Source organism: Pelodiscus sinensis, chromosome 5 (genome assembly GCF_049634645.1).
Source record: "Pelodiscus sinensis isolate JC-2024 chromosome 5, ASM4963464v1, whole genome shotgun sequence".
Lineage (NCBI taxonomy): Eukaryota > Metazoa > Chordata > Testudines > Trionychidae > Pelodiscus > Pelodiscus sinensis.
In genome coordinates, this window is record NC_134715.1 from 128,422,373 (window position 1) to 128,441,912 (window position 19,540).

General features: G+C 48.3%; 1 protein-coding gene across 6 annotated transcripts in view; it reads left to right on the forward strand.

Annotated features, from left to right (window-relative positions):
- Nucleotides 1–13,306: 13,306 nt before the first annotated feature.
- PTPRA (protein tyrosine phosphatase receptor type A) overlaps nt 13,307–19,540 on the forward strand; it is a 251,571-nt gene continuing 245,337 nt past the window's right edge. For 4 of the 6 annotated variants that reach the window (XM_075930990.1, XM_075930993.1, XM_075930988.1 and 1 more), the window contains exon 1: nt 14,006–14,263. Coding sequence is in view for 4 of the 6 variants with exons in the window: in XM_075930988.1 (XP_075787103.1) it covers nt 14,219–14,263 (45 nt within the window). In the remaining 2 variants the exon portion in view is untranslated. Of the gene's footprint in view, nt 13,424–14,005; nt 14,264–19,540 lie in introns of those variants that run through there. The other 2 variants (XM_075930986.1, XM_075930987.1) reach the window with 1 other exon arrangement.

The window sequence follows — 19,540 nt, forward strand, 5'->3', positions numbered from 1 at the left end:
AGGGGAAGGTGCTCCCACAGTCTGATTCTGCAGCCCGCACTCTTGCAGTCTAGCACTGAAGTCATTGGAACTGCTTCCAGGAGTGGGTGCTACTCCGTAGGAGTCAGGCCGTGCTTTCAACACCACGCCAAGAGAAGGCTGCCTGGAGAGGCAATGAGGTCTGGAGGAAGGGGTAAGCAGTGAGGTGGTAAAGTTTGCAGATGATACCAAACTGTTTAGGATAGTCAAGACAGAAGCAGACTGTGAGGGACTCCAGGAAGATCTCACCAAACTGAGTGATTGGGCAACAAAATGGCAAATGAAATGTAATGTGGATAAGTGTAAAGTAATGCACATCGGGAAAAATAACCCCAACTATAGGTACAGTATGATGGGGGCTAATTTGGCTATGACAAATCAGGAAACAGATCTTGGAGTTATCGTGGACAGTTCTCTGAAAGCTTCCACACAGTGTGCAGCGGCGGTCAAAAAGGCAAATAGGATGCTAGGAATTATTAAGAAAGGGATAGAAAATAAGACCCAGAATATCTTACTGCCCCTGTATAAAACTATGGTACGCCCACATCTTGAATACTGTGTACAGATGTGGTCTCCTCACCTCAAAAAAGATATTTTGGCCTTGGAAAAGGTTCAGAAAAGGGTAACTAAAATGATTAGGGGTTTGGAACGGGTCCCATATGAGGAGAGGTTAAAGCGACTGGGACTTTTCAGTTTAGAAAAGAGACTGAGGGGGGATATGATAGAGGTCTATAAAATCATGAGTGGTGTGGAGAGGGCGGATAAAGAAAAGTTATTTATTAGTTCCCTAAATAGAAGAACTAGAGGACACCAAATGAAATTAATGGGTAGCAGGTTTAAAACTAATAAAAGAAAGTTCTTCTTCACTCAGCGTGTAGTCAACCTGTGGAACTCCTTGCCAGAGGAGGCTGTGAAGGCTAGGACTATAATAGAGTTTAAAGAGAAGCTAGATAATTTCATGGAGGTTAGGTCCATAAAAGGCTATTAGCCAGGGGATAAAATGGTGTCCTTGGCCTCTGTTTGTCAGAGGCTGGAGAGGGATGGCAGGAGACAAATCGCTTGATCATTGTCTTCGGTCCACCCTCTCTGGGGCACCTGGTGCTGGCCACTGTCGGCCGACAGGACACTGGGCTAGATGGACCTTTGGTCTGACCCAGTGTGGCCGTTCTTATGTTCTTATGTTATGACTAGTGATTAGGGCAATGATCTTGATTCTGGAGCTGGCTCTTCTGCTAACTTGCTGGGCCTGTGGGATTGTCAGCCCTAGCCAGGCTCCTGGGCAAGGTGGGGGGCAGCTCTGCACTCCCAGAAGGAGCATGGCCTGGTGCAGAAGAGATGGGGCCGAAGCAGCCAGCCCTTAGTGCCACTTGGACTGCAAGTGTGTACCCCCCGCCAGCGCTCAGCGCTTCCTGGAGCAGTTTAAAGAGCTGGGGGTCCAGGTACTGCCTCTGCTGCAGCATTGCTGGGCCCTGAGGCAGTTGCCCCCTTGTGCCCCCCTCCCTCTCTCCCTCGCCCCACACCTCCCTGTCAGCAGGCCTGTGTGATTCTACAATATCTCACTCAACAGGATTTCGGTCGGGGGCCATCACACTAATAGAAATAATTCTACTCCAGAGGTGGGAGCAGACAGGGGGCTACATGGCAGGGGGGCAGCTTAAATATTAACTTTCCATGGGACTTGCCCCAGAGCCAAGCTTGGTAAGGGAGAAATCAGTTCCCTTTGCCACAGCAAAGCCTCGCTCCTCACTAGCTTTCCTAAGACAGGACCTTGCTAGTTCCCCTTTGGGCCATTTAACATTTCATTCGTTGGCTGCATCAGCATTTGGGGAGCGAAGGCCAGGGCGAGGTCAGGCCATCAGCCAGCTGTCCTACATGACAAGAGAAGTGATACTCACCACCGCTAGCCAAACTCATTGGCCTGCCCATAGTGACAGGCCTTCACTCTGTGCAGGGCAGCAGCCATGTGTTGCTGGGCAAGACCACTCCGGATTGCTTTCGGCTATACAAAACGTCGACCAGCAGAGGGCAGTAGTGTTCTTGGTATAGTCCACTAAGGGCTATGAACACTTTGGACAGTAGGATGGGATACGGAGCAAGGCTTGCTGTGTGCATTGAGGGCCAAATGGATGGGGGAGGTTTTGGAGGAGGAGCGTCAGAGAGGCAGGCAGGTGGTGAATGGGTCTCTGAGATGACAACTTTCCTGCTATAAAAAATAAACCTCTTAGTAGGGTTGCCAGGTGCCCGGTTTTGAACCGGACAGTCCAGTATTTGAGCCTTCTGTCGGGGAAACAAATATAAATGTCCGGTATTTTCTAATTAAATAAGTTGTATTATTATCATGAGTGTCAGCACGTAGTTGTACTGCCTGGCTGGTAGACAGGCTCATGTTGCGTGAACGTGTCTACCGGACAGGCATTATGCAACTACGCAGTGGGGAGGGGGTGGAGCTGGGGCGGGATGGAATCCCCGGGGCCGGACTCGCCCGTGTGCTCCGCTGGGACTGTGTGTGAGACGGGCAGCACCCCGGGATCTAATGAGGACGATCTAATGAGCTAATGAGGACGACCGAAATTGCTAATGAAGCGCGGGATTTAAATATCCTGCACTTGATTAGCGTAGTCCCGGCCGGTCGCCATTTTGGAAACTGACTAGCCCGAAGTAACTGCACACGTCTATATGTGGCAGAGGAGCGGGATTCCAAGATAAACCCCTTAGTTCAAATTAACCGTTAAACCTCATTCCACAAGGAGTAACAGTTAATTGGAACTAAGGGGCTTATCTCGGAATCCCGCTTCTCTGCTGCGTGTAGATGCGGGCAGTTACTTCAGGCTAGTCAATTTCCAAAATGGAGACCGGTCGGGATTACGCTAATCAAGCATGGGGTATTTAAATCCCGCGCTTCATTAGCAATTTCGGTCGTCCTCATTAGCCTTCCTAGTTCCAACTAGGGGGCTTGTGTAGACATAACCTTATAGTCCTAGCCTTCACAGCCTCCTCTGGCAAGGAGTTCCACAGGTTGACTACGTGCTGTGTGAAGAAGAACTTTCTTTTAGTAGTTTTAAACCTACTACCCATTAGAGTATAAATATAAGAGTTTAATTCTTAAATAAGTGTAACCGGGGGAGGAGGATAGATAATCCTGGTCATCTGTCACAGGGAAGGGGCCATGTGTCCTCACAGAGAGGGCTCAGCTAAAGGAAGGTTGCAGGAGAGGTTGGTTCCTGTGACAAGTTCTGGAGCTGAGAGACGCAAGTCAGTTGACAAGCCTCTGGGCCCCAGTTCCTACTGGGAGGTTGTAAGGTTTGGCTTGAATCAAGAAAAGGGGGTTCTGGAGGAAGAGCCTGCAGGGCTGTGGGGATTACAGTGAGTCCTTGGTGGGCTGGGGAGACAGCAATCAGCATACATGTGGTAGAGAAGGAGGGTTGGTGATTGCTCCCTGGAACGGGAACAGCTGCTCGTCTGAAGCCAGATGAGGTAAGACAGCCCTGATGCATCTGGTTGCTTCTAAAAGGGAGTGATACTCCCCCACTCAGGCGGTGGCTCCAGGTCCAGGATCAGGTCCCAAGTGGTGGAGAAGGGAACTGGGAGAGAGAAGCTGCCCACTGTTTTATTTCTTTGTGCTCTAGAGACCGGATGAGCCTGTTGAAGTCCTGGGGAGTTTCACGCCCCAGAGCTGCAAAGCAAGCAACTTTCACCAACTCTACATTCACTTCAAAATATAACCCCCGCTAACGAGACCATAGGGAACTGATTCACAGCCTGCCCACAGGCAATCAAGGGAGCAAAGAGGAAGCCTGCATGACTCATGTCGTAGGTCCCCTACTCCCTGGGGGGCTGCATGAATTTCATCTGAGTCATTTCATAGCCAGGAGTTAAAATCAGCTGCTGCTCCCCTCCCTGTTCTCAGTGCTCGGCTCTTTTCTTTCCCTGCCCCCTGTTTCCACACCTGATCATGCACAGAGAGGAATTCCCTGGCCATACCTACACTCCAGATAAGATTGAAGCAGCTGCAGTCGATCTTCCGTGGTCTAGTGAAGACACGCTAATTCAAACCAAGAGGGTGCTCCTGTCAATACCAATAGTCCTGCTTCTACGAGGAGTAAGGGAAATTGAAGGGAGAGTGTGCTCCCTTCGACTTCCTGCAGTGTGGACGGTGCCAAAATTTGATTTAAGATACTTTGACTCAAGTTTCGCAATTGACGTAGCTGGAGTTGTGTATCTTGATCTGAAACTACTCCCTCACGTAGACCAGGCCCCTGTCTCTGAGGGATGCAGGTGCACAGTTGTTTGCGCAGAAGAGTCACCAGATTAGACAATGTATGGGAGCAGAAACCTGAGCAGAGTCTCTCAGCTTGGGGCTTGATCTAGTGCCATTTACAGTCCCTAGAAAGACTCCCATTGACTTGTATGTACTCTGGAGTGGGCTCCAAAGTGTGTCAATGAGCACATAGTGGTACCTGGGAAAACTGGAGTAACTCCATTCAGTTAATAAAACAGTGAATAGCCTTTATGCCTCCCCGCCCCTTCCTCCTAGCAAAAGGCAATATGTAGAGCAGGGCTACTCAACTTTGGAAGCCCTGGGGGTCACAATGATACTCACAGCACATGCCGAGGGCTGCAACTTGTGTGGTTGCATATACATGCAAAAATATATGCAAATAGATTCTTACACACTGACAGGCATGAATACAAAGCACTTCCCACAATTCCCCGGCGCTCCCAGCACCTCCTTCCTGGGGGCTAGAAACACCGACATCTTGTACCCCTCTGTTCCAGCCAGCCCGCCTGCTTGCATCTTTCCCCCTCCCCTGCCTGGGAGACGTCTCACCGTTGTGCAGTGTGTTCCCAGTGGAGGCCATGTTCAAAGGACCCCACCCGCAGGCCACGTGTTTAGCCCCGCATAATCCCAAACCGCCTCGCGAGCCACACACAAATGGGCTGCGGGCCACATGTTGAGTAGCCTGATGCAGAGCAAGGAATTAGCTTGAAAGAGCCTCAACCGACTGCTCGTTGTCTGAGAACCTGGTAACTCGTAACAAAGAATCTGTGTTGTGAGCATCACTTGAAGCCAGAGGAATCTTCTGTGACTTACTGGACAGGGGCAAGGCCTGCTTGAGAGCCCATATGGAGATCCTAACGACAAATGAGGAAATTGCCCAGAAACAATGGGTTTTAAGGCTACTGGGGTTTTTCAAACTGTGTGACTCCAGTCATTGGTGTTCTAGGTGCCTCCATCCTGTTACCCCTTTCATGCCTTTCTGTAGAATTTTAAAAGCCTTTTGTTGGGATGGGATTGCTCTGTATATTTTGCCATTTGCTTGAGCAAATTGCTGCCTCAGTTAGCAGCATCTGTTAACTCTAGTGCACCCTACAAAATAGGTCATTCATTACTCGAATGGTCTCTCTGCACCACAACTTTATTGCAGGTGGGGAATTTCTGAAATGAAACTGACTCTTCTTGTCCATCATCATTAAGGGTGATGCTTGCCAGTTAACCTTCCACATCCCTAATCTTGACTCCATCCAAGCCAAGACAATACACCAAACCAAAGATTTATCCGACTGACCACTCTCATGTACATAATCTCCATCAGTCCGCAAACTTCAGCGAGGATTTGTTTTCAACTTCTAGGACACATGCTGGCGCCAACCAACATAGCGACATATGTGAGACTTCTAGTGTTGCCTGCAAATCTGGTTGCAGACACAACCTAAGCACATGAGTGACACTCCCATCAAAGGTCATCACGTCTGTACACTGGTGGATGAAACCAGAGAACATTCTGTAAGGCGATAACTTTCAACACGACTCGCCATCAGTAGTCATCACAACTGAAACAGGGAGAAGGGAGAAAAATTGTTCTCCTTGGCCTCTGAGGATAGGACAAGAAGCAATAGGCTTACATTGTAGCAAGGGAAGTTTATGTTGGACATTAGAGGAGAGAAGCACTATGTATCTTACGGAGTGGGGTACTTTCATGAACATTTGCCCCTGGCTCATGTGAAACCAGCCGGCTATGAAAGAGACTGAACTTTGGAGGGGGGGAGAGCTACATTATTATCGATCAACAGTAACAATTGATAAAATGTGAACTTGAGTCAACACCTGTTCTATTTTGTGTTGTTACCATTTGCTTCCATTGCTTTCTCTCACTTCTAGTGAATCTTTATTTCCTAAATAAACCTTCTTGTGTTTTATTGTAAGTGCTACATGGGTAACAGGAGTTGGCAGTTTAAGGCAAAACTAGACAAATCAGGTATGCTGCACATCTAAGGACAGGGGATCTGCAATTTGTGTAAGTAGCCGGTGTTGTGGGCTAGATATGAGAGGGGAATGATTCAATAGGACTGAGGTGAGCCATTAATCTGCAAGGTGATGTGAGAGCCGGCTTAACCCAGAGAAGAGGGCTTGAGTGGCTGAAAAGCTGGTGTGTTAGGGAGCTGACACCCAGTTAGCACAAGGCAGACTCCCTCATGCTGGAGGCAGGGGATAACAAGATGACTCTCAGACATAGGTGCCCAAGAACTGCCACAGTACCAGATTTAGGCACTAGCTGAGATGACCAACCTAAACGCTTCATTCCCCCTGAAAAGACTGATTTAGATCCCTGGCGCTTGGTGCCTATAGATGTTGTAGGGGACTCAGGAGATGTGGATTCTCTTCCTTTCTCTGCCACTGGCCTGCTGTGTGACCATGAGCAAGTCACTTTCACTCTCTGTGCCTTATTTTTGCCATCTGTAAAACAGGGCTAATAATATTGACTGTATTTTGTAAAGTTATTGGAGATACGTATGGTTGAAAAGCACTATATGAATTAGATAATATACTTATTTTAGATATGAAATGGACATTAAATATACTACGGGGAGAGAGGAGCAGGAGGGTCCACCTAGAGAAGGAAGAGATGTGGGAGCAGAAAACAGAAAATGAACCCAAATTTAGAGAAGGCGTGTGTGCCACATCTAGGACTAAGTCACTGAGCTTCTTGCTGTTAACTTGTCTTGAGTTTAGAAGCTTAAGGTCACACCTCACTCAGAAAGAATTGTGTATGGGATCAAGCGCAGCCCAGAGAGGTGCTATACTGGGCTACATCTACATTGCAGCTCTCTTGTGCAAAAGCCTATGCAAATGAATTGTGGATTAGCATATTGCCATGCTTAATTTGCATAATTAAGTAGGAGCTGTTTTTGCACAAGAAAAAATGAGGAAGAACGGCTCTTTCGCAAGAGGGGGTTTTTGCACAAAAAGGAGCCGTCTACACAGCTCCTTTTTGTGCAAAAGCCTCTTGCGCAAAAACAGTCCCTAATTAATTATGCAAATGAAGCATGGCAATATGTTAATCCGTGCTTCATTTGCATAGGCTTTTGCGCAAGAGAGGTGCAGTGTAGACGCAGCCTGGGTGAGCACAGGACACCTATTTTGTGGGGTGGGTTTTTTCTTTCCTAGCCAATGACCGTTAATCTGAGCAACAACCTCCCAATAGCCAAAGTGGGTAGGTTGCTTGTGTGGTTATAAAGCTCCATGACTGCCTCAAACAGCTCTAGTTATCATTCCTGAGAAGCAGAGAGGTTCGGCCTTTCAGGAGGTCAGCTAGCCTGACAAGGGACACAGAAGAGCCTGAGGAGCTGAGATCATGATTCAATGGGCTGGCGTAAGTGTAACAGCTGGAACATAGTAAGCAACTCTGTTGATGGTGGACAAGGAGGAACAGAATCCAATTCCCTCTCCCATCGCTAGGATGGCTCTCTCTGCAGGGCAAACAGGAGTAAAACAGAAGTTAAAAATTCTGCAGAGGATTATGCGCAAGAAGGAAAGCATCCAACTTGACTTTCGGATCCCAAGCTGAGCTGCGGGAGGAAAAACAATCTTTTACATGAAAACTGAGCATGTTTGATTGGGAGTCACTGACAGAGGCAAAACACAGAAACCAGCAATGCGGATTTAGAACAGATGCTTTCCTGGGTGTGGAATGGCAATCTATAGGTGCAGCACTTCCTGTTTACACACAGAGTGTTAACTACATAGCTGGTACTTCAGTGCAGGAGGTAGCAATAAATTTGTGAAAATGGGGTTGGGGGCAAGGAAGTGCTAGCACAGTTATAGTTTGTGGGCAAGAAATTTCCCCCGGATGTGCAGTCTTATATGTGTGGGGTTTTTTAATTCTTACCACACTGCTGGCATGTACCCATCAATGACCTTTGATCACTATGTGAAATATTTGCTCTTAGCCTTGTATTTGCTTGAACCCAGACCTAGGTCTAGGAAGGTCTGAGGATTTTGCTTGCATATCTGCACCTTGCAGGCCTCAAATGGGCTCCATTCCTTCACACACACACCCCCCCCCCCCCATCACCTCATACAGGATAACCAGGCCTGTACACAGGAATTTCTGCGTGGGATGCTTTTTTTGTAAATGTAGACTGCAAGAATGCAAATGTGTAATTGGCAGCTAGTATATTTCAACCTGAGCCCTCTAAGAGCTTAGTGTAGGAGCCTCTACAGCTTGAGCTATAAAGCCAGCTGATGCTCAGCTTAGGCTGTAGAGCTCCTTGTTCTTATCTCTCGCTGTAAGCGGTCTAAGTGCCACTTTTGGGGACTAGGTGTGTGGGATCCGCATACTTCGGCCAGCCAGGGGAAGGCAGAAGTGCTGTGCTGGCCCAGCCTCCTTCCCCTGTGCTCTGACCAGATGGGGGAAGGCTAGGGCTGATTCCCCCCTCCACGAGCGAGGCCCAGCCCCACCCCCAGCATCACTCTTGGTGGAAATCAGCCCCAGCCTTCCCAGCAGGAGCACGGGAGGGAGGGTTGGGCAGTGTACTGCCCCAGCCTTCCCCAGCCCAGCTGGAATCAGCCCTATGGGAGGTCATGGGGGGGGGGGTGAGTTCACACCATTCACATACTGCCTCTCCCTCCCCCCATGTATGGTCCTGCTAACGTCCTCTCTGTGTGGGTTGCTCTTTGCTGAGTTTTGCAAAGCAGACGTGCAGAATCCAGGCAGACCTATTACTGATGACCTGAAACATACCAGCCCTGGAGCATTCTGCTTTATGGCACGACAGGAATTTTACCTGCATCTCATTTGTACTCAGAAATCAGGCGATTACACTATTTTCAAATCCAAGAGCAATAAGTGTGGTGGCTAAATCTGGCCTCTCTCTGTTAGACTAATGCTGTAGGTTGTGTGTATAACAGAAACATGTCAGCAGATTTTCCCAAAGTGTGGCATCTTATTACAAACTTCACACCACACACTATGGAATCTCTCAAACTCTTGTGACCAAGAAGGAATGAGTTTTAGGATCAGAACATGCTTGCCTGCGTAACCCACGGGATTAGTTACACTGAAGTCACTGGGCTAGACCTCTAAGTCAGAGGTGGGGAACCTAAGGCCCATGGGACAGATGCAGCTTCTGGTTTGCCTGGATCCAGCCCGCAAGGCTCCGGGCTCCCCCTGGGAACCTGTCCTGGTGCTACAGCCCCCTACCATTATCCTTCATGGGGCCGGAGCACACAAAATCCACTAGCCTGGACCCACAGGCTCTTTGTAGACAGCTCCTTCTGGCACAAGAGCCTCTTCTGCAAAAATGGTGGCTCATTAGGTATGCAAATGAGGCTTGGCGATATTCCACGCTTAGCCTCATTTGCATATTTCTGGCACAAGAAGCTGCGAGTGTAGACATAGCCTTTTGAGTTTTGTTGTTCACTTTAAGGGAAGAAAAGCAAAGCCACTGACCTGCCTGATCATGGCGAACCCACTGAAATCACAGGAGTGGTGAGTGTTTAGCACTGCCCAGAGCCAAGCCCCTGAGTTGGATTTCAGGTGGTATTTTAGAGGTGAAAAAATCAGCATCTCATTAGCAATCTTCTTGAGCTATATCATTTCTCTGCACCCCTCCGTGTTGCCAGCTTTGAAATATGTGATTTCCCCCCTCGACACTGCAGCTCATGGAGTAAAACAACAAGTAGTACTGTAGCCCTCCAGGGTATGTCTACACTGCCACCCTAGTTCGAACTAGGGTGGCTAATGTAGGCATTCGAAGTTGCAAATGAAGTCCGGGATTTAAATATCCCAGGCTTCATTTGCATCTTGCCGGGCGCCGCCATAAGTTTTCCGTTAAAAGCATTTTTGGAAAAGAGCATCTAGATTGTCATGGACGCTTTTCCGCAAAAGCACATTTGCGGAAAAGTGTCTGTGGCCAATCTAGACGCGCTTTTGCGCAAAAAAGCCCCGATCGCCATTTTCGCAATCGGGGCTTTTTTGCGCAAAACAAATCTCAGCTGTCTACACTGGCTCTTTTGCGCAAAAGAGTATTAAAAGTCCAGATTCAAGAATAAATAAGGGAAGGGAGCGGGGAAGGAGAAAAAAAGAGAAAAAAGACAGTGAATAGATTGTTTGAGTAGTTATAAGAGGACAATTAGCACCTTTATTGTTTGGTTGCTTGGTTAAGTCATTAGGATGTGGAAGGTAGTGTGCGAGCCAGCCAATATCTCTGTTCATTCCATTCTGATAAGAATTAAACTTGTAAATGAAGTTAAGTTTCAACCCTTCCCTGTGTACTTGGCTTGTGCAATTGGATTGAAACAACATAGTGACTTGGAGATCCATTAATGAGTGCCCAGGCAAATTAAAGTGTTCTCCAACACGTTTCTGTGTGTTGACTTTTCAGAGATCTGATTTGTGTCCATTAATTCTTTCCCATAGAGACTGTCCAGTTTGGCCAATATTCATGGCAGTGGGGCATTGCTGGCAGTTGATGGCATAGATCACATTAATGGTTGTGCAGTTAAATGAGCCCCTAATATCATTAGCTCACAGACATTTACCTCTCCCCCCATCCCCCTTCTGTTCTGAATTAATTATCTTACCATTACAAAGATAGCTTCCCCAATTATCACCTTTAATATCATTAGCTCACAGACATTTATCTCCCTCCCCATCCTCTTTCTGTTCTGAAATTTGATTTGTCCTTTTCATATGTGTTCATTTTTTTAAATTGTATCCTTTGGTATATATGGTTGTGACAATTTTCTTTCACTATTTGATCTGAGGAAGTGGGTCTGGCCCACAAAAGCTCATCACCTAATAAACCATCTTGTTAGTCTTTAAAGTGCTACATAGTCCTGTTTTTTGTTTCAGCTATACCAGACTAACATGGCTACATTTCTATCACTATTCTACTGGAAAGAATTTGTTTGTTAGGGGGTTGTCTGTAGGCGAGGATTGGCCTTTACTCCAAGGTAGGGCCGGCCCACAACATTTTGGCACCTGAGGTGGGGAGCTCAAATGATGCCCCCATGTCCCCTTGCTTGGGCCAAAACTTTGAAAGGTCTCAATTCTGCCTTTTTCCTGTTCTACTCCTCTCATGGCACTGCTCTGCTACCTACATATGCACCAGCAGTAGACACAATTTTCTACACTCTGGGTCCTAGTGGCACCCCTCCCCCACAATCCGGAATCTGAGGCAGCCACCTCAGTTTGCCTCATGGTAAGGCCAGTCCTGCCCCAAGGCCTGTGAGAGTAAGGAGTCATTTTTTCAGGATAGATTGTTGATTGTGCATTCATAGAATCATAGAATAGAATCATAGAATACTAGGACTGGAAGGGACCTCGAGAGGTCATCGAGTCCAGTCCCCTGCCCTCCTGGCAGGACCCAATACTGTCTAGACCATCCCTGATAGACATTTATCTAACCCACTCTTAAATATTTCCAGAGATGGAGATTCCACAACCTCCCTGGGCAATTTATTCCAGTGTTTGACCACCCTGACAGTTAGGAACCTTTGGAGGGGTTTAAATTGTAGGCTGTAGGTGATGACAAGTATCTTGGGTAGCAGATAGAAAACTGCCGGTTGGGGATTAGGGGGGGTGTTAGTGTAAATTTGGTCCTGGGCAGCAGACTATTTGTTGTTTTTTAAGTTTTCTAGTTACAGACTAACTTGGCTACCCTTCTGAAGCTTTTGTGTATATATATATAAACCCACTTCTCTAATCTGAAGAAGTGGCTTTTGTCCTCAAAAGCTCATGATACTATATATATTTTTGTTACTCTCTAAGGTGCTACAATACCACTTATTTTTTAAAAAGTTACAGACTAACACAGCTACCCTTTTGAGGCTCTTGGAGTAATGTGAGCAAGAAAGAATTTCAGCTTTAATGTTTTAAAAATAACTTTCTAGCCTTCAGGGCTGCAGAGCTTGAAAATGTGAAGCCTAAAACTCCAAAACCAGAAAATGAAAAAGTATCCAAACTGTCTGACTTTTTGAGGCAGTCTGACCATTTTTATACAGTTGGGGTTGATAGTACTGATAGTTGAATCCAAAAGTGTGTGACATAAAAAACCCCTCAAATATATTCATGTTATAGGAAAATGTCCTTTTAAAAGCCATTTTCATTATTGTCAGGACTCGATTCATTATTTTTTAATGCTGGGGTGTGGGGTATAGAGATCTATTGCATGTACCACTGTATAAACACAAAGTAGAAGCCAGTCTCTGTCCTGAAGAGTTTACAGTAATGACAACATGCAACAACTGGTAGGAAAACAATAAGATAATGGGTTTGGCAAGAAAATCTGTTAAGCATATTGTTTGAATAGACACTCTTATTGTTCCCTGTTGTTTTAGAGTGGTACCAGCTGCATCATTGAACACCCAAGATTTACAAATTCATCTGTGGGTTTTGCCCACAAAAGCTCATGATACTACATATATATTTATGTATTTCTAAGGAGTCACAGGACTACCCGTTGAGACTAAACTGGGTTTGCTATCAAGCAAAAGAGGCAGAGCTACATAAACATTTAAAACTGAGTCCGTAAATAACTTCCAAGCACATTTTGGAGGCTTATGCCATTTGCCATTCCACATACCTCTCTACAATACTACAAGGGTGTCACTAGGTGGTGCGATAGAGCTTATGCATTGGGGCTCTTCTCCCTGGGCACCTTGGATTCAATTTATAGCACGTAAAAATTAGTGCAGTGTACACTCATGATGGTCTGGAACACAGTTCAGAAAACTATCAGTTTCAATTTGAAGGACACCTGGCCCAAGGACAGGTGGGGGAAGGTGAGGAGGTTTGAGGAGAACTGAGATAACTATCTTAGGGACCTGGGTCTGGATCAACAGTGTGTTGTAAGTTGGGATCAAGGAGCCTGTAAACCCAGGGCTGGGTGGAGATCCATGAGTGGAACAACAGGAGGTATTAATTATAGGTCACTTCTGTGGTGCATTGGTAGATGGGAAGGGAGTCCAGGATTAAACAGAGTGAGCCATGCGTCAGGATTGGGATGCATAGGCCAAGTCATGTGTGGGTGCTCAGGACATGGGGCGGGGAGGAAGTGGAACTCAGCACTAGAGAGCACGGGAAGTGTTGAATGTGTGCCCAGCACTGGAAAGAAGGAGGCTGTAAGTACGGTGGGATGCGAGCAGAGCTCTGTGGGTGCCCAGCAGTGGCGTAGCAGGGGGCTGTTAGGCTGGTCTATGGGGGTATCCAGCCCTGGAACGGCAGGGGGCTGTGGGTGGGCAGCAGGGCACGGCTCTGGGATTGTAGCGAGCGGGGGCCAGGAGGGGGTGCACTGGCAGGGCTCTGGGGGGGGGGTGGCTCTGCCTAGGATTGCTGGGGCTCAGCCTGGGGCACTGGCATTTCGGGGCGCTGGGGGTGCCCAGCAGTGGGATTCCAGGGAGGGGGGGGTCAGGCTATGGGTGCCCCCCCCCCGGCCGAAGCGTGCACGGTGCGGAGCTCGCGCCCTGGCGATGCGGCGACCCTGCGGTCAGAACGCAGCAGCCTGCGCGCGCCAGCGCTGAGCCTCCCCCCCCACTCATCGGCACGCGCCGGCGTGGAGTCCGAAGACCCTACCGCGGCCGGCCGCCCGCTCTCCACCCTGGGCGCCCCGCCGGCGGCCAATCAGCGCGAGCGTCTGATGGGCCAATGGCAGGGCGGCTTACGGCGGCGCGTGCCCCCCCCCCCCCCCCTCCCCTCCGAGAAGGAGGCACCGCGCGCGGCAGAGCGGAAGCGGCCCTGCGGCGGGGACGCGGTGCGGGAACTTTCCTCCTCAGGCGCCGCCGCCCGCCGGCCTGTCAGCCCGTCCGTCCGTCGCGCGCCGCGCATGGGGCGGCCCCACGGCGGGGAGGCTGCGGGGGCGCCGAGCCCCGCGGCGGGGCGCTGAGGCGGGGCGCTCCCCCCTCCCCACCCCGGGGTAAATGCCCTGGCCCCACGGGCCGCTGCGGAGCCACTCGCCGCGCAGGGTGAGTGAGAGAGCGCGCGCGGGGAGGGGGGGGCAGCTCCAACCGCCAAGGCCTGCCAGGAGGGGCGGGGCTGGGGGGCGGCTGGCGGCGCGCGGGCAGGTCCGCGCAGCCCGCCCCTCACCGGGGTTTCGAGGCCTCGCCCGTGCCCGCCCAACGGTCCGCGAGCCTGGCGCGAGCCACGCACCGCCCCGCCCGCCGCCCGGGGAGGGTGCCCTGCCTGCACCGCAGAGCCCCCCGTGCTGGCGTGAGGCGGGGTCTGACTCCGCACGCAGCGGGGCCGCTGTTGGGCTTTGCGCCGCCCGGAGGGGCTTGTCTCTGCCTCCCTACCGGTGTCACCGCCAGGTTCGGTAGGGGTCGCCGTTCCTGCTCTTCAATCCATAAAGCTGGGTTGGCGTCTCCTCACGGTGGTGCCCCAAACCTCCAGTGGCTTTCACAAGAATGGGCCGGAACTTCGGAGCCCGGGCCTGGAAAGCATCAGAGGGGTCGCCGTGTTAGTCTGACTCTGCAAAAGCGGCGAGGAGTCCTGTGGCGCCTTAGAGACTCACTGAAGTGTAGGAGCGTAAGCGTTCGTGGGCAAAAACCCACTTGTCTCATGCATCTGACGAAGTGTAGGAGCATAAGCTTTCTGGGCAAAGACCCGCTTCTTCTCATGCATCTGACAAAGTGGGTCTTGAAGTGTAGGAGCGTAAGCTTTCGTGCTCTAAGACCCGCTTCTTCTCATGCATCTGACAAAGTGGGTCTTAGAGCACGAAAGCTTACGCTCCTACACTTCAAGACCCACTTTGTCAGATGCATGAGAAGAAGCGGGTCTTTGCCCAGAAAGCTTATGCTCCTACACTTCGTCAGATGCATGAGACAAGTGGGTCTTCGAAGTGTAGGAGCATAAGCTTTCTGGGCAAAGACCCGCTTCTTCTCATGCATCTGACAAAGTGGGTCTTGAAGTGTAGGAGCGTAAGCTTTCGTGGTCTAAGACCCACTTTGTCAGATGCAAAATGCAGGACTATGTAGCACTTTAAAGACTAACAAGATGGTTTATTAGATGATGAGCTTTCGTGGGCCAGACCCACTTCCTCAGATCAAATAGTGGAATAAAGTAGTCACAACCATATATACCAAAGGATACAATTAAAAAAAGAATAAAATTAAAATTGTATCCTTTGGTATATATGGTTGTGACTACTTTATTCCACTATTTGATCTGAGGAAGTGGGTCTGGCCCACAAAAGCTCATCATCTAATAAACCATCTTGTTAGTCTTTAAAGTGCTACATAGTCCTGCATTTTGCTTCAACTACCCCAGACTAACACGGCTACATTTCTATCACTATTCTACATTTGTCAGATGCATGAGACAAGTGGGTCTTTGCCCATGAAAGCTTATGCTCCTACACTTCGTCAGAAGCATGAGACAAGACCCACTTGTCTCATGCATCTGACAAATGTAGGAGACAAGTGGGTCTTTGCCCATGAAAGCTTATGCTCCTACACTTCGTCAGAAGCATGAGACAAGACCCACTTGTCTCATGCATCTGACAAAGTGGGTCTTAGACCACGAAAGCTTACGCTCCTACACTTCAAGACCCACTTTGTCAGATGCATGAGACGAAGTGGGTCTTTGCCCAGAAAGCTTATGCTCCTACACTTCAGTTAGTCTTTAAGGTGCCACAGGACTCCTCGCCGCCAATCCTGGAAACTGCTCTATATACTCGCTCTGGGTGTGTCTAGGCTACAGCGTTTTGTCGATAAAAGTGGACTTTTGTCGACAAAGGTCTACTGGCATCTACACTGCCGCTGAGTTCTGTGGACGGAACTCAGCCGTTTTGTCGATGGCTGTAAACCTCATTCTACGAGGAATAACGCCTTTTGTCAACAGAGTTCTGTCAACAGAAGGCATTATTGAATCTACACTGTCCTTTGCGTCCACACTGTCATGTGGACAAAGCGGCGTGCGTCTTTGACAGAACTGGATGTAGTCTAGATGCTCTTGTTCGAAAGTATGTCAACAAAACTTCTGTCAACAAAAGCCTGTAGTCTAGACATAACCAGTGAGGCTCTGTGCATCCCTGTGGAGCAGGTTGGAGGATAGGGGCTTGGTGTGGAATGAATAAAGAGGGATATCTGTGGAAAATGTTGGGGGTAATGGGGATTAAATTCAGTCCTAGTGAAAACAAGCACAGCTGCCATTTTGAATTAAGATTATTGGAGTGATTTATGCTAGAACCAAATTCATTCTTCTGTTTTCTAGGTGACTTTTCAGGTTCAGAACTGTTTATAGGGTAAATGATATCAACCAGCTGCTCCCTCCCTGCTGGATACTGGCTTTTGGAAAAAACTTTCTCTGTTTTCATTGATATTTAGAAGTACATATGATGGAAGAAATGGGGGGGGGGATTCCTCATTGGGGGAAAGGAGTGCCATGCAGAGAGCACCATGTGTGAGGTGCTCAAATACCCAGAGAAGGGTCATAGATGGGTGTATTATATGACAAACTCTGGTCAGTCTCCTGTTTCCTTTGAAATCAAAGGAGCGGACTCTTTTGTAGACTGCAGTGGGAGCAGGAATGAAACTTTAAGTCTGTATCCAGTACAGTTTAGCTTGCTGTGTAGGTGCAGCATTTTGCTCATGCTCCACATAGGGCATGAACAGGACCACAAATTAAAATGCGTTAAACTATATCTTAGAATTAGTGCTAATATGTAGTACTGCTCTCATGCAAGCTCTTTACAAGCGTTGGTTAATTAAGATATATTGATGAGGCTATTCCCATTCTCTCCACTATTTGGGCCTCCTCTCATGCCCCTCGCCCCCCTCCGGGGACAGGATTGAACTGTGACAAAGATCAGTAACTATTTCAGTAAACTTCCAAATATAGGAAAGATATTGAAGTGGAGGAGGTGGTGCGTGTATATTTGTTTTTACTACAATAGCATCTGGAAGCCTCAGCAAAGATCAGTGCTCCATTGTGCTAGGTCTTCGACAGGTAAATGGGAGTTGGTTCATCCCCAGAGGATCACAATCTACCAGACATGATGGACAAAGTACGTGGGAGAGGCATTATTATTGTGGTTTTACCGAGTAGGGAACAGAAGCATGGATCTGCATCTGGTGTTTTTCCCTTGGTGAGATTATTGTATGGGGGGAATCTTGTAAATGATTTTCTGAGGTCATTCAGAGATCTGAGAATTGAGTCCAGATCGCCTGAGTCCCAACTCTATGGCTTGCTCCTAATTCACTGTCTTGATCACAAGACTATCCTTTCTCTTCCTGGATATATGTATGTATTCTACTTAAAGGGAGAGTGCTGTCTAGTGTGGAGAGCAGGAGTATGAAAGGTAGAACTCCTGGATGTTCTTCCTGATTTTTACCAATAACTTGGCGTGCAGCCTCAGATAAATCAGTTCATATTTCTGTGTCTCAGATCCTCCATCTGTAAAATGGAGATGACATCTGTCTAGCTTAGGGAGGGTGGCTTTATGGTTGGCTAATGCTCACAGGTTGTATGTTAACAATGGCTGTTAGCAGGTTGTAAAACCTGCCTTAATTTGTTTAATCCTCTTGCCTCTCTTTCCTCCAATCACCATCTCTGCAGTCTAAATGGCAGATGAAGAGAAAAGTTCTTCTGACATGGGTTACCAAGTGATAAGAGAGACTGTGGCCACTTGGCTGAAAGTGCTGAGGAAAGTGATGCTTCTGTTAGTGAAAATATTGGTTACAGGCAGTGGGAGAAAATAATTCAGGGTCCTGTTCATTCCAAGTGACTTGGTATTTATACTGCAGTAGCATGTAGAAGTCCCTCATCAGGGGCCTCATTGTGTTGGGTGTATATACGTAACGCATACATAGTGTGGTTTACTGTCCCGTGTAGTGGCACCTAGACCACTGCAACAGATAAGATCAAGAGACCTCTACAGCAGGTGCTGGGAGCCAGCTGGCTTTTAGCTTAGAGGGTGGAGGCTCCTATACTCAGCTTTAGAGGTTCCAGGTTCAAATCCACCTGGTGCTGGTTACCTATACAAATATAGTGATAAAATAGAGCATTTGGAGCAAGAATTAAATTGTGTAATAAACTGGGCATCAGTGTAGCATTCTGTAACACTGTTGCATGGCTTAAGGTAGGGGTTCTCAAACTTTGTGATACTGTGACCCCCCCCCCCCCCAAGTTGCTCGCAACCCCCTGGGGAGGTTGGGACCCACAGTTTGAGAAACGCGGGCTTAAGGCGTCCAGTGATGTGTAAAGTTTTTATTTAACTTAAAGAAAAAACAATAACAAAGGGCTTGAATTACAGGATAGATTTTCAACTACTATAATTCAGAGTGGTTCTCAGCAATGTTCAAAGAACTTTGCTGATTTATGCCAGCTGAGAGACTGTTTCCTGTTTCGGTACTGGGTTCCTAAGCCATGTTCCCTTTAAGATTTTTCCAGCCATGAGCGGAGTGAGTTTTCATTTGTGCACCAATATTGAAGTTGTGTGCTGGTTTGGTTGTGTGCCATCGTGGCACTCAATTTAATGCACACACGTTCCTGGCCACCAGAGCAGGAAGCGCTCCCCCACCCCCCAATGCAGCATGTCCTGTTCCTGGCCCAGAACAAACACCACCCCTCGGCCATGCAGCAGGTCCTATTCCCGGCCCCCTGCCCCAGTGGTTCCCTCACCATGCCGTCTTAGCCGGCCTTGCACAGCTCTCCAGAGGAGGTGAGTGTTAGAAGTAAAGAATTTTTGTGTGTGGTGCTGCGCAGGTGCATACCTTACAGGAACAGAGTTCCCGCTATCTCCTGTGAGAGTTGATGGAGAGCTGTGCGGTCAGCATGGGTCTCCATCTAGATTAGGATCTGGTCCAATGTTGCCTCTAATTCTTTCCATCCATGTGCAGAATAAATTTTATATGCACTGAGAGGTGAGGATATGCACAACCAGTAGAACCACATGTGGGTGCTGTACTAATCAGCTGGATGATATTTGAATCTCTCCTGGGTGGCTGCCCAAGCACTCAGCTTACAGGGAATGCTGATCTGGTCTCTCTCCTGAACCCCTTTGTGCCCCCCCCTTCTTGAGGGGGAAAAAACCTACAAAACTTAAAATCTGGAGGTGAGAAGAGACCTGTAGAACTTTTAAACATAGCTGATGTCTGCTAAATAGTAATTTTTTCATAGGGTGAAGCTCTCCCTGCATACCTTGGGAGGGGACGTACGTGCATATCCTATACTTACAAGAGTTTGGAGTGAACCGTGACTCTTTCTGCCGCACGTCTTGGTGGAAAGCCCTGGTTCCGATGAAG